Source organism: Scardinius erythrophthalmus (assembly GCF_964197995.2).
Source record: "Scardinius erythrophthalmus genome assembly, chromosome: 15".
NCBI classification, from domain to species: Eukaryota; Metazoa; Chordata; class Actinopteri; order Cypriniformes; family Leuciscidae; genus Scardinius; species Scardinius erythrophthalmus.
The window spans coordinates 11,338,311-11,365,292 of NC_138235.1; the positions used below are offsets into that span (position 1 = coordinate 11,338,311).

At 38.9% G+C, this 26,982-nt stretch overlaps 1 protein-coding gene across 1 annotated transcript in view; it reads left to right on the forward strand.

Moving 5' to 3' along the window:
- The first annotated feature begins 2,845 nt into the window (after nucleotides 1–2,845).
- The window catches only part of prdm5 (PR domain containing 5), an 88,463-nt gene continuing 64,326 nt past the window's right edge, over nucleotides 2,846–26,982 (forward strand). Inside the window, exons 1-8 of the mRNA XM_081387411.1 lie at nucleotides 2,846–3,086; nucleotides 9,272–9,355; nucleotides 13,805–13,927; nucleotides 19,450–19,624; nucleotides 20,030–20,207; nucleotides 20,293–20,388; nucleotides 20,597–20,718; nucleotides 23,241–23,320. Of these exons, the coding sequence (XP_081243537.1) occupies nucleotides 2,988–3,086; nucleotides 9,272–9,355; nucleotides 13,805–13,927; nucleotides 19,450–19,624; nucleotides 20,030–20,207; nucleotides 20,293–20,388; nucleotides 20,597–20,718; nucleotides 23,241–23,320 (957 nt within the window). The 5' untranslated portion in view covers nucleotides 2,846–2,987. The remainder of the gene's footprint in view (nucleotides 3,087–9,271; nucleotides 9,356–13,804; nucleotides 13,928–19,449; nucleotides 19,625–20,029; nucleotides 20,208–20,292; nucleotides 20,389–20,596; nucleotides 20,719–23,240; nucleotides 23,321–26,982) is intronic.

A 26,982-nucleotide genomic window follows, 5' to 3' on the forward strand; every position in this document is an offset into this window, starting at 1 on the left:
CAGAATTGATTATTTATTTTAGGAGACAATAATTTTTATTTGTTATAGACTTTGATCTTTGAAAATTTGCAGACCTTTTACATTCTCAAACAGCTGTATTACACACTGCACGAAAGGTAATATTCGAAAAAAGCATAATAGGGGCACTTTAAAAAATGTCTTGTATTGTCTATTTTACTGATTTTCTAAAAAAACAACAACAAATAGAAATTAATGGAAAAAATACTTCTAAAGCTCTGGTCTCCTTCACATTGAACAACAAAAGTCTTTGGTGGTTATTTATTCATGGTTACACATGACTAGAGAAGGATTTCATGTTTATGCCAGTTTACAAAAGTCTCAAATAAACATGCTTGCTAAAGAATTTTCTTACGAACAGCTGCTCAGAAACTGACTGGTTTCTGTCTCCCCTGCTGGCAGATGCAGTAACTACACCATTATGATGGCAAAAATCATGTATCCCCATTGATGGTTCCCCATTTCAAAGTAGCCATCAAATACAATATTCTAACCATATTCTAAGCAATGTATAACTCAAGTATTTCTTTATATTCACATAGATCAACTGCCTTTAAAATGCATGCAAACGGTCGAAATTGAAATTGCATGAAATTATGGACTTCCTAGGGCAACAGCTGTCGGATGACCCTGTTGAACTAAACAATTGCAATAAAATGAGTGAACAGCACATCTGTGACATAGTAAAAAAACTAGCCAAAAATAAAAAATCTGTCAATATTTACTCATTTTATTTTTGTTCCAAACCAAAATAACTAATTGGAATAAACTACACAACGATTTTGTTGATGCTATAGTTGCCAAAAATCAGTCTTCAGATATTGGGCAGCTGGAGTTGGCAAACTTGACAGAAAATCACGTATGATGGACACATATTTTTTAGCTTCAGACTATGAATCCATCCAATCAGCGGTCTCAGTTTGATATTTTTAGCCGATTTTAGAACACATATTGTTTTCAATTGTCATGCGTCCCCTAGCAAAGAGCCACATGTTTCTGTGTGAGTTTGTTGTTGTCAGAACAGCTTGAAAGTCTCCAGTGTGTGATCCTCAATCATTTAGTATATGATGCTCAGTTCCTCACTTTAATTTCTCCATCAACCACAAAAAGAGATGTTTTGACACTCTTCATGTTAAAGGAGTAGTTCACTTTTAAATGAAAATTCTGTCATCATATACTCACCCTCATGTTGTTTCAAACCTGTATGAATTTCTTTCTTCTGCTGAACAGAAAGGAAGATATTTAGAAGAATGTCAGTAACCAGACAGTTTCTAGGTCCCATTGACTTCCATAGTAGGAAAAAAATATACTATGGAAGTCAATGGGACCCAGAAACTGTCTGGTTACTGATATTCTTCTAAATATCTTCCTTTCTGTTCAGCAGAAGAAAGAAATTCATACAGGTTTGAAACAACATGAGGGTGAGTAGGCTATATGATGACAGAATTTTCATTTAAAAGTGAACTACTCCTTTAATGACAGCAAACTCCACTGGTTTTCATAACCTATCATGCAGAAGGTTGAAATTCATGCACTGTATGTAGCCTGCCCTACTTGACTAAAGTGGTTGTGGATATGACTGGATATTTAATACACACACAACTCACGATTGTACAGACAGCATAACCTGTACTAGTGACTGTACAAATTACCCAGAGTCATTGGTTTTAGTCTAATGGGCCTGGCCTTAAAAGCCCCGTGTGATATGAGTGTGTCCTCTCTCATCATCCATTGCTGTTTGTATGTCCATTTTCCTTAGTTTCTCTCTGCAGAAACAGATGGGTTACTGATGAAGGGCCAGTAAACAGCATCTAAACACGTGACACACAAACACAGACTCCTATGCACATCCATCCTCCCTTACTGTGGCTGATTGTGCGACCACCTTGTTTATAGAGCGTTAAATCAAATGGCTTTGAAAATCAATTAAAGAAAACACAATGTGTACATGAAACATGGCCACACAGTCAGACCAGAGGCTAATGTTCATACTGAGGTGCATTAGCTCTGTTTGGATGTTAGATGAAAATATAACATGTCAGTAAAAGGGTATTGTTAATTTAATTTAATGCTGTTATATGTTTAAATCTGGACCATCGCTTAAATTCAGAGGCTCTCCTTGTCATAAGGATTGGATGTCCCCGACAAACCTAAACCCCAAAATTACTTCAAAAATGTATTATTGCACAATGCACATCATCTATTTTATTATTAGTAGTAGTATTAGAAGTAGCAACACCATTATTGTTGTTGATATTGTTGTTATTTGGGTAACACTTTACAATAAGGTTCATTAGTTGACATTAGTTAACTACCTTAGTTAACATGAACTAAGAATAAACAATACTACTGCAGCGTTAATTAATCTTAGTTAATATTAATTTCAACATTTGCTAATACATTGTTAAAATCAAATGTTGTATTTGTTAACATAAGTTAATGCACTGTGAACTAACTTGAACAAACAATGAACAGCTGGATTTTTATTAACTAACGTTAACAATGATACAGTAACAAATGTATTGATCATTGTTCATGCTAATTAATACATTAACTAATGTTAACTAATGAACCTTACTGTAAAGTGTTAACATTATTTGTAGTATTCGTGATTTTAGTTTTATTTAGTTTATTTAGTATGATGTTGTGATTTTTCCCGGGAAAGTAAAATATGTAGCTCGCGGTAACAAACTTTTGACCAATCAGATCGCAGAAACTCACTCTGTGACTGACACTAACGTGGACGTTCTTAAACTTTCAACCAATCAGAGCGCAGAAACGCATTCCCTGTACGGCCAACAGCCAATCGGAACGCAGCGTCGCTCTCATGTACAGACAGTAACATGGAAGACCAGCCTGGATTGAGATTTACAAACACAGCCTGCAGAGAACATCAAACCAGCCCCTAACCTGTGTTTCCGAGCGCGTTTCATGTGCTTTGTTTGGAAGAAAGGCGTCTTTCTGAAGTGATGAGAATGTTGGGCATGTACGTGCCGGACAGATTCGTGCTGAAGTCCTCTAAAGTTCAGGACGGGATGGGGCTTTACACTGCCAGGGCAGTCAAGAAGGTTCGTGCATAAAACAAACTCTCAGCATGAAAGATAAAGTATGGGTTCTGTAGTAACTTCTGGAGAAAGACTTCTTTTATTACTATTTTCACTTTGCTCATAGTGTATAAAGTATAAACGCCTGGTTGTAGTTGCATTCCTCTGTGTGTGTGTGTGCGCTTACGTGGGCTGCCACGTCCCTTACAAACAATCACCATGGTAACCATAGTTTCCGCCAAAAATTCACCATGCCAGCCTCCGTTTCCGCCATAAAGTTACTACAGTTATTGTTATTGTTGTTATTACAGTACAACTGCGGTTTATGTGATATTAGCCCCCGCTGTCATTAAAAGTAAATGAAACAAATGGCAGAAAGAGTTTTTTTTACACTGTTTGAAAAAGATTTGATATAGCCTAGCTAAACTTATTATATGACTTTTCAGCAAAAAAAAATAATATATATATTTACTGTGGTAATTGTTTAAGGGCTCTACATCTCCAGCAGGACTTTTACCCTCTTCAGTTTACAAGATAAAGTGTGTGAACATCACATAATCTGAAAGAACATGTCCTGCTCATATTTCAGCCCAACAAAAGAAAATACACTATGCTGAATATATATATATATATATCTCATAATATAATAATCCACACACTCAATTGCATGCTATATTTACTATTAAATGAACATTTATTATAGTTTACATTTAGCCTATATTAACTGAACTTTAGAGTGCTTTTTTGACCCACTAAAGTAGGACTTAAGTACATATGTAATTTCAAAAATACTTCTCTTGTCTTTGAAATATGGTTAGTGTACTGCTGAATGTGTACTTCAGTGCACTGACACACTTATGGCAAACTAAAATATACTTTAATGTCATTTATATTTAAATTTAAATGTTTTAAATTGCAACTTCATCACAATTGTGTACTTAAAAATATTACATATAGGCTAGCTTTATTGTAATATCAAACAACACCCTACAGGTATAATTAGCCTATAATCAATTACTTGACGTGTTAGTCAACATATCAAAATAAGTGTACTTCTTTAAAGCACAACAAAAGATTTTTGTGTAATATAGCATGTTCTGAGACGTGCCTGAGGACTCTTAGACCCTGTTTACACCTGATGTTAAAGGGTGCTTTCACACCTGAGTGTTTTCTCCCTTTGGTTCGGTTCGTTTAGGCATGTGTGAACACGGCAATCGCGCTCGGATCCGCACCACTCTGAGTTCGCTTGAGGTGTGAAAGCAGTCCGACCCAACAGACCAATGAACCAGATGATATTATAAATGTACTAGATAAAAAGCAGTAGTGTCTGATTCTGTGAGTGAGCACATCAGTTACCACAGTTGAAAACCAAAAGAGCGTCTTCATCTTAAATGTTGTGTAATTGCGCTTCCCTGTGCGAGAATGCTGTCCCATTGAAGACTTGATTCCTGCTCTAGCTGCATTATAACATTCGTCTAGTGTTCGCGTGTGTCTTGACAGTTACAAATAAAGCCATGACGCAGAGGAAACTGACCAATAAGAGGACAGTTACTCGCACGTGACTTGCGTGATCACATTTTGGTACGCTTTGAAAATGAAGAAGAAAATGCAACATTGCAACAAATCAATTCCCTGTTTCGGAACAAAACAAACGATCTATTGGTGTGAAACGCCCGTTTTGGTCGATTGGATCGGATTTTACAGGTGTAAAAAGGGTCTGATATGTTTTAAACTTGTCCACTTTCCACCACTTCCAGAGGTAGTCAAAAACGCATTCAACCGGATTGCTTCAGTAGTGTGAACGCTCATTTGGTCGAATGTGTTCAAACAGACACACAAGACCGTCTTCTCTCTGTCTCCTGAACTAATGCGTAACATTATGAGAAGAGCTCTAGACAGACGGGGTTTAAACTGTCGGCTGGAGACTAAAATTTGGTTTGAAGACAAAAAACATACCAAGCACAATGTTCTCTCACCATTCCTGATCTCTAACACACACTCACAGCGTTCGGCTGGTCTTGTGTCTGTCAGAGCAGAAACTTAAGATGTGTTTTTCCGTGTCTCCGGTCGTGTTCATATGTAAATTGCACAAGCTTATTTAGTCCATTAGATTGAAAGATCTGAAAAAGCCCATCCATTTACTCGCCCATAGTCCCTCCCCTCGAAGAAATCAGGACAGAAGTGGTGGAAAGTGGACAAAAGAGACGATTAAAACACCAGGTGTAAAGGAATGTGTCTCCCTCGTCCACTTGTGATCCGATCGACCAAAACTCATCTTAAAGGGGCATTCCACCCATTTGAACTAGGGTTGGGTATCGTTTGAATTTGAACGATTCCTATTCCGTTTCCGATTCCTTGTTTCGATTCCGGTTCTTAACGATTCTCGATTCCGATTCTTTTAAGAGGCAGGGTCAAAAAAGTTTAGATCAATTTTAATTATATGAACTTTTTACTTTTTATGAACTTTACTATGAATTTCTCACAGGGCTGTTTTCAACTACAATATAAATATCAAATCTATTTTAAACAAAATTTTAGGACATTTTATATGAGCTAGCTAACCAAAGGTCTTTCTGAAGGAAATAGTCTGACCTTCTCCATCAATTGCTATTTTCACAGCTAAAATGGGCTATCAGGTAAAATAGGCTAAATAAGGTTGTTTACACTCATGTGTTTTACGTTCGCCGGCATCGCGCACAGTTTTCAAACGGACGAGCAGAGGACGAAAGAATATGGTTGCGACTTGCAAGATACCGAAGAAAAAGAAAACATCATATAAGTAGGTTTTTAAGGTTTAACGTCAGGGTTGTTTGCTCTGAATACATTTTATGAGACGCTGTGAGTTAATAAGGCAACTCACACAGCGTCTTATAAAATATATCGGTTCGCAGTTTAGCATAACAATCCATATACGCTTACACCTGTGCTAGTAATACACGCATTTACCATGCCGTGTTTACGTTACAGTTTACAAATGTTTAACTAATGTGGGGAAGTAGGCTACAGCTGTCAGTGTTCAGCGAGTTAACATTTGTCAGTTTGAAATCGATTAGGTAGTTACTTCAGTTCAGAATAGGGCTAGAAATGATCAAATTGGTAACTTAGACAGCGGTTTCTTCTTCCAGTCGGCGGACTGTGAATCGAAACTAGGAATCGAAATTTAAACTTTTGAACGATTCCGGGAAAATCGCAAAGCTAGTCCTGGTTCCAATCGATACTCGATACTCGATACCCAAGCCTAATTTGAACATTGTTTTTTATTTAAAGTGGGTCATATATGTAGTCGAAATGTAAAATAAATTTTGAATTTGGTGCCTTCGTGACCGAGGAAAGACAAAAAATAACTTCAGGACGCATTTGTATGAAAGACAACAACTCCCACAATGCACCACATTGCACAGCTCCGCAAGCCACTCCCACTTATCCAGAAAGCGCATATCTGCCTATAAGAGAAATCACTCTTCCGTCTACAAGGCTAGCTACCACCAGAGCTTGAAATTCATTTCACATTCACACAAAATGTCTAGTTAGTTGGCGAACTCATATAGTGCATTACTCCTCGTTTGTATTTCTTTCGAAAAGGTGAATTATTGCATGGTACCGGGATGTTCAGTCAGAACATATGCGGTGCGAAACTAGGATAGTTCTCAACACAAACGTCCGTGTCCTCGTCTGATTCAGAGATTTCGTCCAGGAGAAATTGTCATCGTTGAAATTCTTTGCCGCAGACGGACTCTATCTCTGTGTTCGTAGCGGTTCGTAGTTGCATAGTGAGATCACCGGCGCCACCAGTCCGCCCTAACTCGAGCCAGTCCGGGCTCCTCGTCCGCGGCAGGCAGGTCTTCTGCCTCGGCTGCTCTTCGCTATAATGCGGCTTGTAAAGGTAGCCACAAACACCTGATTCAAGCATCAGACTTCCGAAATCCTCTTCTTCTATATCATATTGAGCACTCTCCTCCGCTATTGTCATAACTTTACATCTGTCTCCACAGTGCCTGTTAGCTTAGCTTCAAACAAGATGGAGGATATTGCTTTCAGTTTCAGAGAGTAAAGTCCCACCCACTGATCTGTAATAGGTCTGTAGCGTGAGCGGGTCCCGCCCCCTGGGAAAGATGAGGAACTAGTGCTTGTAGTCTCAACAGAAATCCCCCCCTCTAACACTTCCTCCTACAATGACGCAAAATGACGATTTTTGCGTCATTGTAGGAGGAAGTGTAAGAGGTAAATAACAGATTTCTCCCGTCTCAAGGGAAAATGAGAGAGTGTTGCATGACCATTCAATAGTATGACTGGGTTTCTAACAATGCAAAGCTTAATGCAAATGGGTGGAGTGTCCCTTTAATACCAGGTGGAAACAGGGCCTGTGAGACTTGTCTTCTCTCTAAGGGTTCACAGTTTGGTTCAGTTAATACAAACTCTGGTGCGATTGCTCTGTTAGTCCGGTTCATTTGAATAAGTGTGAACGCTGCCATCTGAACCCTGGTGTCACCAAACAAGAGAACCGGGACTCTGAAAAGCAGTCTCAGTCCACTTCCAAACAAACTCTGGTGCGGTTTGGTCCACGACACTGACCAAAGACATGTAAAGACTATGTATCATAGTCGTGGTGTTTCCCATCACAGTTCAGTTCAGGATCAGAACCGGGTCTCCTCACAGCAGATCTTCATTTGTGTGACGGAGGGATTCCTGACGCTGTTTTATCTCATTTAAAGGGGACATATCATGCTGAATCCACTTTTTTAGCCCTTAAATGCATTTTGCTGTATATTTGGAGTGTTTAGAAGTACAGAAAAGTTGAAATTATTCTCTTCAGGTGCTTCGTTGATATCTTTATATTCTGTTTTGGTCATATTTTTCAACCTGTTCCGATTTTTCTGTTATCTATGACGTTTTGTGTACTATTACGTCACAGTATTTGCAGCGGAACTGCCAAATAAGGACATTGACTTCCAGCCCAACACTTCGAGCAATCCGCCATTTTTATTTCTCGCTGCAATTTTGTAGTCCAAGCTAAAGGATGCAGAAGTTACGAGAGGGTAAGTTAAAATGTTCGGTTGTTGGATGTAGTAACCCACACGCTTCATTACACCGTCTAATGTAGATGAACTGCCGCGCTTGTGTCAGGACGCATGTTTAACTGAAAGAACGAGCAGAGAGAGAGACCCGGTCGCGCGCGCGCTCACTCTCTCTCTTCAGAGCCAGGCGAAAGTGTAAACAAGACATCACCGTCTCCAAACTAGACGCTGTCTTGCTCTCTCTCCCTCGCACATATTAATCAAAATAAATCGACACGGTGGTAAAAGGTCGGAAGACCAAAGTTTCATGTGTAAATACAGTACACACCATTGCGATACATCCATATGAAGACATTGTTCTGCAGGTTCGTCGTCTTCATTTTCATCTCGCTCCGGCTCCAACGCTGGCTCGAACATGTAAGGCTGGCTGGACAAGTCTTCCGTTGTTGACATTTTGTTAATAACGTGTGAATAAAAAGTTTCTGTGCCGCTAGATAATCGTATCTCTGCTATCAAACTTCAAAAATGGCCGAACGGGGTGGAGTTGAACCGAGTGTCACCTCTGCAACCTTGAGAAGGGGCGGGGTATGAAGTGTCTCAATTGTATTTAAAGAGACCGCACCAAAACGAGTTGCTCTCAGACGCACATCAGAAAAGGGGTAGAAAAGGGGCCCGTGGAGCTATAATAATGAGGAATTCACACCCAAGCATTGCAGTTCCGCTTTATATAGACTACAAATGTATGATTTATATGTAAAAAGGAACAATTTAAAAGCATGATATGTCTCCTTTAACCGTTTTATAAGCTCTTCATGAGTTCTCAGCTGATCAAAATACCATCATATGTAGATACACACACACACAACGAGCGCATTTACCCCAGAACACAGCGTTGTTTTGATGTTCCGTCACAAAATATACATTATAGAAGCAGACCAATCAGGTTGTGAACATATCCATATGCCTTAAGTTTCGATGATAAAAATGCCAATGTGAACATTAAGCGGATCAGGACTAAACGAACCAAGCCAACCGAACTACAAGTGTGAATACACCCTAAATGTGTGAAGTCTCTGTGAGTTGAGAATCAGCCTTGATCATGTTCAGATCCCACACAGACACTCCAGAAACTGTGGCATCAAAGCCCAATCCTACAACACACTCTCACACAAACTTCCTCTTTTTTCCCCACAGGGTGAGAAATTCGGCCCGTTTGCAGGTGAAAAGCGGATGCTGAGTGACTTGGATGAAAGCATGGATCCACGACTGATGTGGGAGGTGGGTGACTAGACTCAACAATGATCCCATCGCTTTACCCACAATACATTTGCAATGTGTCGCCACAAAGCTTTTTGTTTTTGTGTCACTTGGGAGCACTTCAAAGGCAACCCATATCTGATAAAAACGTCTTTACAATGCTAGATGCTAGTTTATTTCTTGGCTATTTTATGACTGGACAACATTTATGTTTTTCTGAAGAGACTGTGAGTGTTTGCGCAAACTCACCGCGACTATGCTAGGCTGTTGGGAGTGGTTGTTCAGAGGGAGATATTCAATTGCTAAGGTGTCTTAACTGGTTTTAAATGTGTTGACGTATGGTTTTCTAGTTTGTAGCTAGTGTTCTGTCTCTGTGATTTCCTTGTGAAAAAGAAGTGTGCTTAATTGTATTGAATGCGCACTTGTCATGCTTTAAGAAGAATTTTAGTAGAAGATTTTATTTAGAATAACTGTAGTGTGTTATTCAGTTTAAACAGAATACATTTTAAATGTACTAAATTGCAACTTCATCATTATAAATGTGTAATCACAAATATCTTTTAAAACATGACATGCATGTTTTTAATATTTATGACATTAAAGCAGGGCTCTACGCTAACTTTTTTCCCAAGGAGTACATGTGCTCCTAAATTAAAAAATTTAGGAGCACACAAAGAAATTTAGGAGCACAGTGAAAAAAGTTGATTAAACTGCTCAATTCATATGGACTGGTTTTATGATCTTTTTATGAACTTTTTTTGAAGCATCAAAGTGGTAGTTGTGTAGGCTGTCAATGGAGGGAAAGAAATCTCTCTATTTCATCAAAAAGTTCTTCATTGGTGTTTCGAAGATGAGTGAAAGTCTTTCGATTTTGGGACGACATGATGGAGAGTAATAAATGGCAGAATTTTCTATTTTGGGTGAACTACCTGTTTAATAATTATGCAATTATTATTTTTAGCCTACTTCAAAATATATAAAAAGAATGAACACCTTAATAAAGTATAAAGTGCTAAAAGCAAAACAAATGCCCGCTTGCTTTTTTTTCTTTGCAGTACTTGCAGTAGGCTACCTTAAGTTGTCCTCAAAAATGAGTTTTTGTCGTCTTCCTGTCCTCAGTGTCGACTGTTTTGGTCGTAACTTCAGTTTCTGCACTGTGCGGGAGTTCCTTGTTATGTTTTTGTTTTTGTTTTGTTTTTTGCACTTGGTCTTTTGAGATAATGACTATAGGCGTCATACTGTGTTGCGTAAAAGTGTTTACTTGACTTTTTTTATGGTGTAGGGGCCTGTTTACACCTGGTCACTTTATGCTTTTTTACTGATCAAAACTAGGGATGTCCCGATACCACTTTTTCACTTCCTATACGATACCGATGCCACAGCTTTGGTTATTTGCCGATACCAATATCAATCCGATATTTTTATTTTATTCTTGAACTAATACTAATAATAATAAAATATATGGAAGCACTTTGCTCAATTAGCCACATAAAAACATCTCACTCAAATGGAGAACAAATACTTCTCCAGTATAGTCCACAACAACAGTTGATAATGAAAGACTGCCACCCTTTATTCAAAAGACCTTGAGATATGTTTGGTAATTGTACCTGAATGAATTTAAAATTAATTTGCTATATTTCATATCAATATATTTGTTTCCTTAAAATTTTAATTAACTTTAACTTTATTCTCATCTGAATTATAAATAATTTATTTTGTGTAAAATAATACTACCATTAAAAACCATTTGATTTTCTTTTTTAATTAATTTAGAATGTGTAACTTAAATAAACAGATTAGTGCTTTGTTTTAGGACAAGAAATGAAAACCAATGCAATATGATGAATGTCCAAAAGATGAGATAATTTTGTGTGTGTGTGATTTTGGTTGGGTGACAGTTGTATGTTACAGTTTGACAAAAGCACAATGTTGTGTTTTACACAAATATAAGTAGGCTAAACACTTTTTGCAGTTTTAATGATGTCCTGTATGTTTTTATGTTTCCACTGTTCGATTCGGATCATATTTTTTTCTCTCCTCCGATCTCGCTTTCTGGGCCAGACATAGTCACATAAGTGTGTTTCCGCAAAACTGATATAAATCGGATCTTCTATTCCCGCGCTATATGCAGATTTAATGTAGGCCTATGCAGAGTTCACGTCACCAAAAGCAACAGATATGAGCTGCATAATGATCATAAGCTCATTTCAAAATCAGCGATAGGAGAGAGCGACAGCAGCACTAGCCTAATTAATATCATATCATTTCTTGAATATGATTGTGTGTTGAGCCGAGCGTCTACGACTTACTTTCACTTTCATTTACGGCAGTTTGCGCGTTGGCTTTGATGAATAGATCGCTCGATCGTCTGTCGTGATGCGTGTTGCAGTAGCGTCATCATATCTGGCTACAACATGACATATAGCCAATAACACGCTCTCACACGTTTATTTTTAGCACTGTTGGGAGGATTCACTTGACTGACTCACTTAAAATCCAGCAGTTCCCGCACATTCCCACACTATTTCAGTGATTGGCTTATTGGTTGCGATTCAAATCGTCGCTCTAATTTGAATAAAGTTAAGCGCGTCTTCATGTTCACATCGCGCAGTTGCGACCCCGTCCTCTTGCTTGCTTTCCATGTGAAATCAATGGTATGCTTCGCTTCATCGCACTGTTGTTCAGTCTAGGCCTATTGAGAACAGCCCGTCACTCGCGCACTGTGCTCGTAAATTATTTTTCAAGTTCGCACATGACTATTTTTAGGCGCAAATGCGAGTGAAATACTCGCACTGTAGGGCCCTGTAAAGTATATTTTAGTTTACCATAAATGCTTGTCAGTACATTCAACAGTACACTTTAACCATATTTCAAAGACAACAGAATAAATTAATGTTGTTTATATGCCTATGTGGTGTTTTTAATATGATTTAAGGACAAACCATGTGTAAATTCATAAGTCGACAGCATTGCTGAATATTTTCCCCTTAAAACTGCAGTGAACCAAAGACAGTCTCAAAAACACGCTTTGAGTCACAAACTACCTTGTAACCAATCAGATCAACGTGTGATCGTCAACCAGTGGATCTCTGAGCTGAGTGAGTGAGTGAGTGGAGGCGGGGCTCATTTGCATATTCATAGAAGCACGCATTCTAAATGAGGCAAGGGTGTCGAGTTACATTCAAGCTATTTTAAGTCATGAAGTTTTTTTTTTTCTTTCAAGGAAAAAACGCTTAAATATGTAATTTTGGTGATCAAAGATGAGTTTTAAGGGATACAATTATTGACCACAGGGGGACTTTAAGTCCTACTTAAGTGGGTCAAAAAACACTCTAAATTCTCTCATTTGTTTTAATAAATGGGACTTTTTCACCCATTTTATTGTTCACCAAACAAAAACCACCTCTCATCAACATGTCACATGATTTGAGGTATTGACGCAAACAGTGCGAGATGCGTTACACACCAAAGTTTAATACTTTGGGTAGAGATTTATTCAAATCACTAAGTGGCGTTTGTCTTTGCAAACGGAGATCGTTGAGGTCTGACTGAATTTTAACCATCTTGGAGAAGTTGTTGCCCCTGTTGTTCAGACAGACGCATCATTGCTCGTCTCCAGGCAACGATTCATTGGACGAGACATGCCAGCATGAACTCAACTCACACTGACTCTCCCAGGCCAGACAGAGCTACGGGAGCGAGACGCGTCTCCCAGTGCACGCCGTATCTAATATCCCATCAAATATCTGCTCTTGAAAGATTTGAGTTTATTTTCAGCTGCATTAAAGTTTTAATTATAGTGAAGATCAGGTCGTGTTCAGCCACATTAGAGCTGTGATTTACTGATCTGCCTGCCCTGATGACACTTTTCTGCCTAAAGTATAGTGAGCCTAACTCTTAAATTACACACTTGTGCATATAATTATTATGATATATCATGTTAGTGTGCAATCTTTCACTGTGCCGCTCTTTCATGCTGCTCGTGTGTTATGATGCAGGCAATTTCAGGGAATTTACCTTTCAAGATCAGTCAGAATAAGTCACTATTAGCCGGCGTTTAACTAAGACTAAGACCGAGAAATGGCTCACAATAATAATTTGTATCCATAAACAGTGAAATATAGGTATTCGTCAGATTTGGGCAAAGAGCATGTCTGTGGGAAGTGAGCAATGTTCCAGATATACTGTATTATATATATATATTCCGCCAGTATTGGAAGCCTTTGCAGCGTCTCCTCAAAATCACTTATCCAACAATTTTTTTGTGGGCGGACCAAAGCAGCCAGTGGGCGGGTGTTATGCAAATGTTTTACATGGTGAAGTAGCTACGTCACAGAACTACAATCAAGGCGTTTCAGGCATTTTTTGTCTGTTGGAGAGATTGAAATCCCTTTGGCGTGGCCTAAAAAATGATCTAATATTGTGAGTTAACCTGTGTGTAACCTTTGAATCTGTGTGCGTCTGCAGGTTCGAGGGAATAAAGGTGACGTGCTGTATATCCTGGACGCCAGTAGCCCTCGTCATGCTAACTGGCTTCGCTTCGTTCATCAAGCCCCTTCACAGGAGCAGAAGAACCTGGCCGCCATTCAGGTATGACAAGATGCCACAGGCTGATAACCACAGACTCTCTCTCAAACACACACTGTTGCTGTGTGCTTTATTTGAGTTTGGAAAACTCTACACAGGCAAACAGTTTGTGCATCAAAGTATGCCAGTGTAACTAAGGCTTGACTCATAAATCATTTTAATATAGCTGGACTCCACATCTAAAGGTGCAGTCACATATACCATTGTTCGGTGAAAATGTAATCACTTCAATAGGAATCCACACTGGGTATTTCGTTTGAGTGCAAAAGATTTCCCCACGAAGAATTTGTGAGTATGATTTTCACGTGAGGACGAAAGATTTCCCCATGCATTGTGAATGTTGCGTGAGGAAAGTTTTCTTTCTAGGGAACTCCACATTGCATCCAATGACGACGCTATGGCGTACTGTGGAAGCTATAAGCAGCATTAGCTTCTGTCTTATTTGGTGTTCGTTTGTCCCGTACGGCTATATTGATCTATTTTAGCTTTATGAAATGGTAAATAAGCAATTCAGATCTCTGTGATCGCTGCCTGGGAGCAGAGCGAGGACTGTGTTCACTGTGATCGGCTTCCGCTCTTTGATGAGAGCGGTCAGGCTCACGCATCATGGGGGTCGCAGATGGAGCTCGCAAAGAAGCTTGAACAGGACGGGCCCGTCCCTTTCTCAGCTCTCACCTGCGGGCTCCAGTGCTTTCACTCGGGATCCGGAAGCCCGCTCTGTAGGGTTGGGAATTGAGAACCAGTTCCATTTTAGAACCGGTAACAAATTTCATTGAGACGGAATTCGATGAGACGCACGTATTTCGATTCCGCTTATCGATTCATGACTTTGGTGCCGTTCACATATCGCGTTTTTTTTTTTTTTTTTTTCGCATGCAAATTCTGGCCCGACAGTGGAAACGTAGCAGATTTTGGGCCCGGTGCTCGTTTTAGCCCGGCAGATTTAGCCCGGCACAGCCCGTTGGAAACGCGGCTACTGAGGTGTCGAGGTCCTGGAATAAACCATTCTCATATAAACCAGGCTCATATCTCTAGCCCCAAAATTTAGAGACGCTGGCTAGCACTCTCTCCCCCGTAGCTGCACTGACCCTCATGGCCCCGACCTTGCTGACCAAACCATGAAGAACAACGTTATCTTTGGTGGGCAAAGCTTAAATGGCAGTGGGTCTTGAGTTCTTCAGGCACACCAAGGCAAGGCAAGGCAAGGCAAGGCAAGGCAAGTTTATTAATATAGCACATTTCATACACAATGGCAATTCAAAGTGCTTTACATAGAAGAAATTAAAATAATAAAAAAAAGAATAATTAAAACAGTTTAGAAAAATAAAAAATAAAATACAGTACAGTACAATGGTGTACCTTGGCGTACCTGTCGGCCGAACATTGGCACAGTGCTCATTCATTAAATGCATAGCTAAACAGATGTGTTTTGAGTCTTGAGTCACCAGGCTGACCTGCTGAGGGACCTGGATGAAGGTGAGAGGGTTGGGCCTGACCAGTTAAAGAACTGCGTCGGGCCCCAGACCCGTCTCTTCGGGCCACCAAGGATTCGGTTGAACCTCTCTGGCGTTAAGGAGAAAGATAAATCATTCCTGTTGGACGCCCCGCTGTCTCCTCCTGAACTTTCGGGTTTCCTTTATAGCTCAGAATATAGATTTATATATATATATATACAGTATATATATAATTTGAATTATTTATATATTTATATAGAATTGGAATAGTTGCACATGTGGTTCAGACGCAGTCATGGCGAGGTTTTACCCTTAGCGTCGTCATTGGAGACAGCGTCTCGTTCCTTTCTCAGGGAACCATGGTTACGGTTATAACCTGAGACGATTTCCCCACGCAGATTTCATGATTATGACTTTTTTTGCAAAGATGAAAGATTCCCGCAGATTTTGCAACGAGTTCAAGTTTGTCACATGATTTTGCAGCATTGATTAAAAAAATTTGATTGAATCATTTTTTCTAGATATTTTTGTTATTAATTTCTCATTTCTCTCACTTCTGACATTTTAGAGGGATTTTTTCCACTATGATTGTCTTTTCAGTGAGGAACACATTACATTTACATTTACATTTATGCATTTGGCAGACGCTTTTATCCAAAGTGACTTACATTGCATTTCAAGGTCCACATTTACATTCTAATCATTTCTTGCGATCAGTTCTTACATTCTTATCATCTTATCGCAAACGATGCACTGCAGCCTTAAAATTGTATAACTTAACATAACTGCTTGCCTTTTGCAACAGCCTTCGCATTAGGAGGGCACCTATGATTCCTGAAAATGCTGTCTACGTAGGGCACTCATTAGGTTTTGGACCAGAGCCACAGAGTGTGACAGCAGCTTTGCATAAGGCTTTGAAACAGATACAGACAGCGGAGGCAATGAGATGGAGTGAGTTGTTTGTTATGTCTAGTGGTGGTGATGTGCGTTCACAGTGCCAGAGATCTGAAAACACCAAAGAGTGCGGAGATAAGAGAAGTGCAATGAGCCTTAGATGAATAAAACATACAGACACACACATGCGCGCAATGTGGGCGTACACATGTAGGCATAAACATTTGAGGTGACATGAGGTGGATACGGCAGTTGAGTGTCTATCAATAGTTTGGTGACCTGGCAATCTCCTGTCACCCAATCACAGTCGGTGTTAATGCGCCTTGAGCACTTCATAATTCAGTTGCAATTATGGGAATAATGCTGTGATGGAACAATGATTTCACAACTCATCTCAACACGTGAAGAACGCTTAAACCTATAGCAAACACTGTAAAACTGATCGCTACAAAGATAGTATGGACATGTGCGGTGTGATTCTGCATGTTAGACGTGTTCCTAGGGTTGCATGTTAATGGTTACACTGATAATTAAAGTTATTTTGCTCAAAAATTATAATCATGAATAACAATCATGATTGCGGCCATTTTAGAAATTTCTTCATGAATTATTATGATGTTATCTGAAAGCGAGTTGTTTTGGCCGCTTGGAAGTTAAAAGCTGTTTTTCGACTAACAAAGGAAGTTTTGAGTCCTGAAACTTACAGGATATTTTTATAGTACAATGTCTTCTTATATGTAAAAATATCAAGGAAAATCTGACTACATTTAATGCCCTTCCAATATTAATCATTTTTTTCGCATGGATGTTTCCGGGTGCATTCTCTTTTTTTTCTGAAGCCACTACGAAGTATTTTGCATTTTACAGAGGGTGAATCTCCAGTTGTCACTGGTGATTGTCGTTTGAACCTTTCTGGATCCGCCATCAAACTGATAAGTTTAATTACATCAAGTGCTGTGAGAAAAGGCTATAAATCTCCACCTCCAGCATCCTCACACTCATAGCCGACTAGCCGAGACTCTTCTTTATGTGGACAGATCTGACGTAATGACGCAAAGACATGCTCGAATTTCCTGTGGAAATCCACCAGTACCACTGGAGTTAAAAACATTATTACAAGCCTACCATTTTGATTTGAGCTAAGGCAAGCAGAGAGTTTTGAACACTGGCTGATTATGTACATGTTAAACAATTATTTTGGATAATTTTTAACCCCAAAAAGTTACAGACTGCAGCTTTAACCTAATTATTAATCATTTAATTAAATTTTACATTAACATTTTTTATCATGATTCTTTTTTTTTTGCATAGATGGATGAAGAATCATTTGCGAAAGCATCACAGTGCTTGTGAATAATTTTTTGCCAGTTGTGGTCTCTGGTGAGTTTGAGACGTTGACGATCTGATGGCCATTACAACCAAATCAAGAGAACTGAGTCTGCGTTTCATCACACATGACACTTCTCTCAGCATCTCCCTGTGGATAAATCTCCGGCTCCGGTTGGAACATAATGTACAGCAACTGTGCTTATTTCTGCATGACCTTTTAGGAAATGAAGGTCTGATAAAGCCATTAAACAGAGGTTGAAGTGTTTGCCCTTTGACCTTAATCAGGATGCACTGTTGATCTTACGCTTCCCCTCGTGTGAATGTTTGATTGCTCCTCCCAGCGGTTCTCTGTTATGTTGTCTGTTCAGTGTCAGACGACACCTGGATCTTTGCTTTTCGATGTCTAATTCAGTTTATTCCCTTTGTAATAAGACACATTTGATATATTTACACAATTTATGCTAGTAGTGCTTTTATATATTGAAATTGAACCAGACAAAACTTTGCTGACTGCTTTAACTCAAGTTAATAAAGTGTAGGCGTTCACTCGCACGGGTTTCCTATGGTCATGGAAAACCTGGGAAAATAAGGTGATTTCAGAAGCCTGGAAATTAATACAACAATGTTAAAAGTTATGGAAAAGTCATAATTTCTGAACACACAGGGACCAGCTGAATCATTTGGCGTTTATAACTTATGACTGGAGACATTTAATGGGGTCAGTTAAATCTAACTTCAAGGATTGACGCCGACAAATGGAAAGTCCTTCTTTTCAGTGTTTCAGTAAAAATAATAATAATAATAATAATAATAATAATAATAATAATAATCATATCCAGTAATTATCAACAATTTAAAAATTCACAAGTTTTGTTAAAGATTCTGATATAGAAATTCGTCTAATACCAAGAGCTGATTTTTATGTTTGTTAGGTCATTCCTACGGTTTGGTGGATTTTGGACTGAGCAGGTTTGTTGAAAACATTTTTAAAACTCAATTCTTTTTTTTGTCTAGTCAGAGAGAGAGAAAATATCTGTCTATCATAAAAAAAAAAAAAAACAAAAAAAAACATACTAGTCAAGCTCAGGCTAGTATAACCTAAAAATCCTGACCAAGTATTTCAAATTTCACATTCTATGGCATTTGTCCACCCTGTTACATGACATTTTTACAATGCAACATGTAACAGGGTGGACGTTTTAAGATAATAAAGGCCAATAATAAACTAGCTAGAAAGGAACAACATGCTAGCAGAAGATTAACAGGAAGAAATTAAGTAGATATTTAAAATCCGGAAATGTCCGGACTCAACATGGTGGACATGTTATGTTTTACTCTATTAGACAAGTCACCTAAAATGAGGAGAAGAGATTTATGAGGGGAAAAGTGTATGACTAATACTTTGTCCTTTGAGTTGCTTTCCCTCTAAGGAAATGATGTCACGTCTTGCAAGTCATGTGATTTAGGGAATATGCTTAAGATTTTAAAGGGCAATTTGGTGGACTGTAGTGAACTGAGGGACATGAACTAATTTAATGATTTAAACAAAAAAAATGTTCAATCACAATCAAAATAAATAGTATTTTATGTCAAAGAGAATAAGTTATTTCAAAGTGAAGTTGAGAAAACATGATTGGGGACGTGGGAGTTTTCTTTGCTGCTCAAGAAACATTTCTGATTATTATCAATGTTGAAAACAGTTGTGTTGATTCATAATTTTGTGGAAACCGTGATTTATTTATCAGGTTTCTTTGATGAATTGAAATTTCAAAAGAACAATTTTTTTTTTTTTTAGAGAAATATCATATTATTGCTGAATGAAGTAGCTGACATTGTTTCTTTTAACAGGATGGAGAAAACATCTTCTATCTGGCTGTTGATGACATTGCGACAGATACGGAGCTCCTGATTGGTTACCTGGACAGTGACATGGAGGAGGAAGAGGAGGACCTGGAGGAAGATCAGGACATCAAAGAGGAAGAGGAGAGCAGTAAAGAGAGCCAACACCTCAGCACAGAAACCGGTGTGTGTTCAGTGTGTCTGAAATGGATTTTAATACAGTTTTTAATAAAGGATTTACTATAATAGTAATTTGATATGTTATTCTTGTTTACTTTTGGTTTTTCAAGTATGATAAAGTAGACTTTATTGGGTTAATCAAACATAATCAGTCATCATTTAGATATAAAGATATACTTTTTTTGCTTGAATTTTTCTACTCTAGACTTTATAAAATCACATTGAAACATTATTTGTAAGAAAAAAGGATAGATTTATTAGGATAGATGACAATGTGACAAAAATGGGTTCAAACTGAAAAAAAAACGTAATATTGTGCTTAATCCAAGAATGCTGGCATTATCTGCCATTGTAAAACTCACATCAGTCGAGCAGTAGTTTGTAGATCTGTGTGTGTGTGTGTGCGCAGAGCTGGTGATTAAGAATGAAGATTACCCATGTCTGCTGTGTGAGAACAACTTCCCCAGTGAAGACATGTTAGCGGAGCATCTTCAGAGCTTTCATCAGAGAGGAAGTACAGAGGACAAAGAGTTTAAATGTCGCTCCTGCGGAAAAGAGTTTCCTGTCAAACAGGCCCTGCAGCGCCAGTCAGTACCACACACACACACACTCACACTCATGGTATACACAGTGTCTCATGTGTGGTAATGCTGATATCCTGTTTATTGGTAGTGTTCTTCACTGTACAGAGAGCTCAGCTTCATCAGAAGACCCTTCAAAAGTTCATCAGTGTGTCCTGTGTCACAGCACTTTCTGTTCAGAGTCCAGGTACACCAATCTGGAGTCGCCTTACCGTACCAAACCGGCTGATGCAGCAATCAGACGTATCCGTTCTAATGCACAATGCTCACTTTTCACCATCTGTACATTTTTGCATTGAATATTCTGTTTCACCTGGAATTACAGGAGCATTACAGTTGGTTGGAGACAGTGTTTTGTGTTGATTTTGAACAAAAATTCTGTTTGTGTGTGACAGTTTTGAACAGCATAAAGAGGCGTGTAAAGGAGACGGTCGGTTCATCTGTAAGTCGGAGAGCTGTGGGAAAAGATTTAAAAGTAAAGACGCCCTGAAGAAACACAAAGGCAACGTCCACACAGGTTGGTCACACACACACACACACACACACACACACACACACACACACACACACACACACACACACACACACACACGAGACGAGAGTGAGGCGAGTGTGAAATTACCCGTCTGTAATGAGAGTCTAATCAGCGGCTGTTTAACATCTTCATTAATCTCCTGGTTTCTGATCCGCTCTTCATCCCCTCTGTCTGTCAGATAAACGTTAAGCGCTCCCTCCCTCTCTGCACTCATCTTTTCTCCAGACTCTCAGGCAGAAGCGCAGACAACTGAGGAAATTAGTCAAAGACCTCTAATCGGCCGATGAAAGCATGATTCAGAATGTTTTCAATATTATTGTCAGTAATTATAATTGGACAGTTTGGCCACATGCAAGTCAATCAGTCATTTGCAAATGAATCCAAACTGTGTAAAGCTGAACGATTTACTGAGTGCTTGTGGAAGTGCTTGTAGGCACATAAATGATTGTGCGTGTTTTGCTATAATAAGAGCATTTAAAGTTGATATGGAAAGCAGGAGTTTTTTGCTGCTTTGAAATAAAGGTTTGGTGTACTATGTAGACGTAAACATTGACAATGCAAACTCTCTCACTAGTCTTCTCCATTGTTCAGTGCATTCTGGGCTGTAAATATTAAAGGCACTGAGGGATGGAATAGTGCCCTCACTGCGTCAAGTTTTCAGTATTCATTTTTTTTTATTAAACAACCTCGCTTTGCATGCCAACAACTCATATTTAGTTTACGGACACCACCTTACTATTCTTTTCGCACTGCACAGATACTCTAGACACTTTATTTGACCTGTTTCCAGTAAAAATGTTTATTTACAAATATAATTTACGTGAATGGTTTGAAATTGTATTTGTTATTCATTTAAATAATTTCTGACGCTCACATTAAAGCCAACTCAAGAAGATGATGAATCACTCTGGATGTTAAAATATCCTCAAAACCACGAGTAACACCGTGTCCTAACCAGACGAGCCACAGCCAATCAGAAGAGCGTGTGGGCGAAGTCTCTCCGCAACCAAATAGATAAGCACATAATCAAATTCATTAATATTAATTTTTTTTTAAATAAATACTGAGTGACTGAAACAATCTTTGTCAGAGAATACACTTGTTTGTTCACAGTTTAAATATTTGTTTTCTTTAATATATTTTTAAGATCCGAGGTGAATTATCCATTATCGCTTTCTGTATGGCTATAAGGGTCATGCAAAATTATATTCAAACTCAAATTTTATTATTTTAACTTTAAATAAAGCACATAATCAGTAATTATAATTTGTGGGCAAAATTCCATGGGCAAAATGCAGTTATTTCAATGGGAATCCGTGCAGTCTGGAATTTACCCATGCAGATTTTGTGCCATATTCAAGTTTTAAGATGCAAATTCGCTGTGCTGAACAATATAATGCCGCTTAGTTTGAAACTGACCTTTGAATAAGCAGTGTTTCATGTATAACAGACCTTCTTTGCTCGCAAAATTTCACCTAATTTCGATAATGTGACTGTGCCTTAACACTTGTACACAAAAACAGCTTGCTCAGAAATCATTATGGTTAGTTATGAAATCACAGGCATTACCTCATTAACATGTGATAGGCCACAGTTACATAGCAACACTTACATTTTAACAGCTTGCCAGTATGCTGAAATTAACCAATCACAAGAGAGGTTATTTACATATTGAAATTTTAAAGATACAGTACCAAAAAAATGAGTAAATGGATCAGTGAGAGGGTGGAAAATAACTAAATATATACTAATAATAACTAAGGAGGCATTTACACAACAACAAAAAACAGAAAATGTCTTATGCACTTTGGCCGTTCATTTGCACGACAACTGCGTTTTGAGGGCCTGAAAATACAAACATTTGAAAATGGGTTTCAAAGTGCACATTTTTTAAGTTAATACTGGTATCGTCTCCAGATAAACATACTTTTTCATACGTAGAAGAATGCATAAGTGCGCAGATGCATAGTGTTTCTTAACAAAGTGACATCGCCAACTACTGACCTGACAGCAGAATACAGCGTTTTTAGTCGCTTTCACGGATCCGTGTGAATGGGGATCGTTTTCAAAAACACAAAGGAAGAACTTTTCCATTTTCTTCCATCAATGTCGTGTAATAATCCCTAAATTACGGCTGCTTTTACTGCAAGAAACCTTTACTGACATTAAAGTGGATTTATAACAGAATACAGTGCTACAAAGGGTAGAATATGGCATTTTAAAGCCTTTTAAAATACCAGTGGTTTAAGAACTGTTATTGACGGATCTCGTATCCACTCTACTGGAAATACATTTTAGCTGACCTTTCACCCCTGTTAAATATAGTTGTTTTTCCTTTTTTCTTGGTTGTGTACTTCATGCTGAACCAGGAGCTGATTTATGTAAGGGCTTCCTGATGTTTATTTGAAAGACTGTTTGAACTGATGCAGTGTCTCCATTAGCATCTCCTCATGCCATTAGGATCTACCGCTGATGTGATGTATGATCTGTGTGTGTGTGTGTAGGGAGTGCTCGCAGGAAGTTGGTATGCACCATCTGTAGTAAGAAGTGCTCATCCTTACTCAACCTGCAGGAGCACCGCAAGGTCAGATCACACCTCCATAAATCTCCTCTTATCGTTCATCCAATCCATCTCTTCATATTTCTTACCTTTCGCTCGTCTATTTTGTCTTTAATCTTTCTCCTCTGTCATGCCATCTATCCATCTGTCCTTTCTCTGGCCCTGTCTCAAATGGCACCCTCAGCCCTTGCAGGTCTCCATACTTTGAGTTCATGCTTCTAGCATCTGATTCACTAAAGGAATTATGCAAATAAGGTAATGGAACAAACATGCTCAAAAATATAGTGCTGAAAACAATTAGCACCAGGCAATTCCATGCCTTTTTTTTCTCGTGGTGACTGTCCCTGCGTTCCAAAAAGGTATAATGTTATATAGATTGAAAGTAATAGTTTTCTGTTGTGAATAAAATATTAAATTAATGATTTTAAGTAATATTTTTTTGTGCTTTTGAAGCAGAAATCAGTTTAAATGTTTAAAAAAGCTGTTAATTACAATAACTAGCTGATAGAACTATTGCAAAAAAAAAAAATAGAACAAAGAGTTGAGACATGACTTGGAAATGGATCTTGACTTTGACCCAAATACTTGAAACTTGACTAGGATTTGGACCCAAAGACTTGATGCTTGACTAGGACTTGGACCCAAAGATTTGAGACTTGACTTGGATTTGGACCCAAAGACTTGAGACTTGACTAGGACTTGGACCCAAAGACTTGAGACTTGACTTGGATTTGGACCCAAAGACTTGAGACTTGACTAGGACTTGGACCCAAAGACTTGAGACTTGACTTGGACCTGGACCCAAAGACTTGAGATTTGACTTGGACCCCAAAGACTTGAGACTTGACTTGGACCCCAAATTATTGAGACTTGACTAGGACCTGGACCCAAAAGACTTAAGACTTGACTAGGACTTGGACCCAAAGATTGAGATTTGACACGGATTTGAACCCAAAGACTTGAGACTTGACTAGGACTTGGACCCAACGACTTGAGACTTGGACTTGGACACAAAGATGTAAGACTTGACATGGACCCCAAATACTTGAGACTTGACTAGGACCTGGACCCAAAACACTAAAGACTTGACTAGGACTTGGACCCAAAGATTGAGACTTGACTAGGATTTGGACCCAAAGACTTGAGACTTGACTTGGACTTGGACCCAAAGACTTGACTAGGACTTGGACCCAAAGACTTGAGACTTGACTTGGACCTGGACCCAAAGTCTTGAGACTTGACTTGGACCCCAAAGACTTGAGACTTGACTAGGACCTGGACCCAAAAGATTTAAGACTTGACTAGGACTTGGACCCAAAGATTGAGATTTGACTAGGATTTGAACCCAAAGACTTGAGACTTGACTAGGACTTGGACCCAACGACTTGAGACTTGGACTTGGACACAAATATGTAAGACTTGACATGGACCCCAAATACTTGAGACTTGACTTGGACTTGGACCCAAAGACTTGAGACTTGACTAGGACTTGGACCCAAAGACTTGAGACTTGACTTGGACTTGGACCCAAAGACTTGAGACTTGACTAGGACTTGGACCCAAAGACTTGAGACTTGACTTGGACCTGGACCCAAAGACTTGAGATTTGACTTGGACCCCAAAGACTTGAGACTTGACTTGGACTTGGACCCAAAGACTTAAGAGATGACTAGGACTTAGCATTTTGGGACTTGTGAACATGTCTGCCAAATATACATGTGACACCAAATGTTACTATACATATACACAAACAACATCTGTCACTGAAACGGCATAATCACAAAAATACAATTATTCTAATCTATATTAAATTCACACTTAAATATGACTAAAACAGCATACTAAAATGACAAATGGGACATCTTACAGTCACAAATGAAGGTCACTAGATGATAAATCCATGTCAAGTGTGCCATTTGACAAGGCCTCTGTTTGTCCATCTCTCATGTCTCGCTTGTGTTTTCGACTTCCTCTTTTTCTATTTCTTTGGCTGCTGTATGATCCATATACATAATTTTCTCATCATCAGTTTCATTGTTTTTGAAAAGCTAGAAAAAAAAATTAAATTTGGCCATCTTAGACTCTGGTTCGCTCTTGTATGCTGTCCATCTCTCTGTCTCTCAGTAGGAGGTGGGCTTCATGTGGATGTTGTAAGGTTTTCCACTGGTTTGAGTGTGTACAGAAAGGTCGTCTTTTGTTTCACAAGCTCATCCCTGTGGCCCTTGTGAAATTTAAGAGCTGGGAGACCAGACTGCCCGGCCTTCCTGTTGGCGTCAGGGTTCCCTCTGCAAAAAGACCTGAGAAATATCAGACAAATAGCTTCAAACAAATAGATGACTTCATCATCATCATCATCACCATCTCCAAAATCACCACAAAAGTCAGAATTCTGAGCTTCTCTTCACTGTTCCTGGTTCATTTTCTCTTGGGAAGATTCATGGTTTGGGTATGTGGGCTTCCTTTTCAAAATATATACCACTTTTTAGATGCTTTTCAATGAAACCGCAACTTAAACCTTGGCAGAGTGAGTTGAGAGGGACAAATGAAGGTAATTTGAGTTTCTGACTGGAGGAGGTAGGTGAAGAACCACAATGCAGTTTTAATGTTCTTACAATTGGAATGCATCCCAAGCTTCCACTGCTCCACCAAACCAACATCCCTTTCTGTTTTGGCCTGGAGAATGCTATCGTCACTCTCTTTGCCTAAACTTGACGTAAAACAGGCACTTCCTCCTGTCAGCGTTCACTCATCAGCAGTTATCAGTGCAGCCGTTCTGAGAGCGAGCCTTTCCAGTCACAGCTGTCCGGATTTGGCTTCAACCTGCAAGAGCATCATCTGCATTTGCAGCTCTGGTGTGTGTTTCTGATTGTACGGCAGCGGTCGGTTACTCTAGAGAGGAAATGCTAATGTTTCTGTAAAATTCGTCCCACAGGTAGTGTTAAATCCAACCTGTTTGGTGCTTCTATGTTAGAGATTTGCTTGCTCTTAAACAAAAATACATTCAAATGAATTAAAGTTATGTTATAATATTTAGAATATTCATTAGTGGTACACTGCAGTTGAATTGAGATTTACATCTATCCAGTTAGTCAAACATTTATACATTTATTCTATATCGCAAGGCTTAATAAATAAAAATAACAATAAAAGCAAAGAATGTAAATTATTAAAAATTTATTTAAAAGCTAAAAGCAAAGTCACCTTGCTTTGAGTGATTTCTAACTGTCTTGATCCTTATGTTCTGAGGGATCTGTTAATATTCAGTGAGCATATCTTCAATGTAGTGAGGTCCTAGGCCAGTGATTTATAAACAAGTAATTGTAACTGCAAGTCAGAGTAAAAACCTGAGGACTGGTGTGAAATGTTCAGATTTTCTGGTTCTGCTCAGACTCCTGGCAGCAGTGTCCTGTATGAGCTGCAGCTGTCTTATGCTCTTTTTGGGAAGGCCGGTAAGGAGATCATTACAAAAGTCCACCCTGCTGGCAGTACTATGTAGTAAAGCTAATGCAAGGGCTAGAAATCAATTAATCCTTTGCTGATACTTCTTCGTCGTCATCATGGAGACCGCAGTTCATGGTTGGTTGCATAGCAACGTCAGACGCCATGGGAGCGCAAGCGCTTGTAGGAGACAGCGGCACGGCCGCACTTTGCACACGTTTATAGATGCAATATGTGAACGGCCTCTT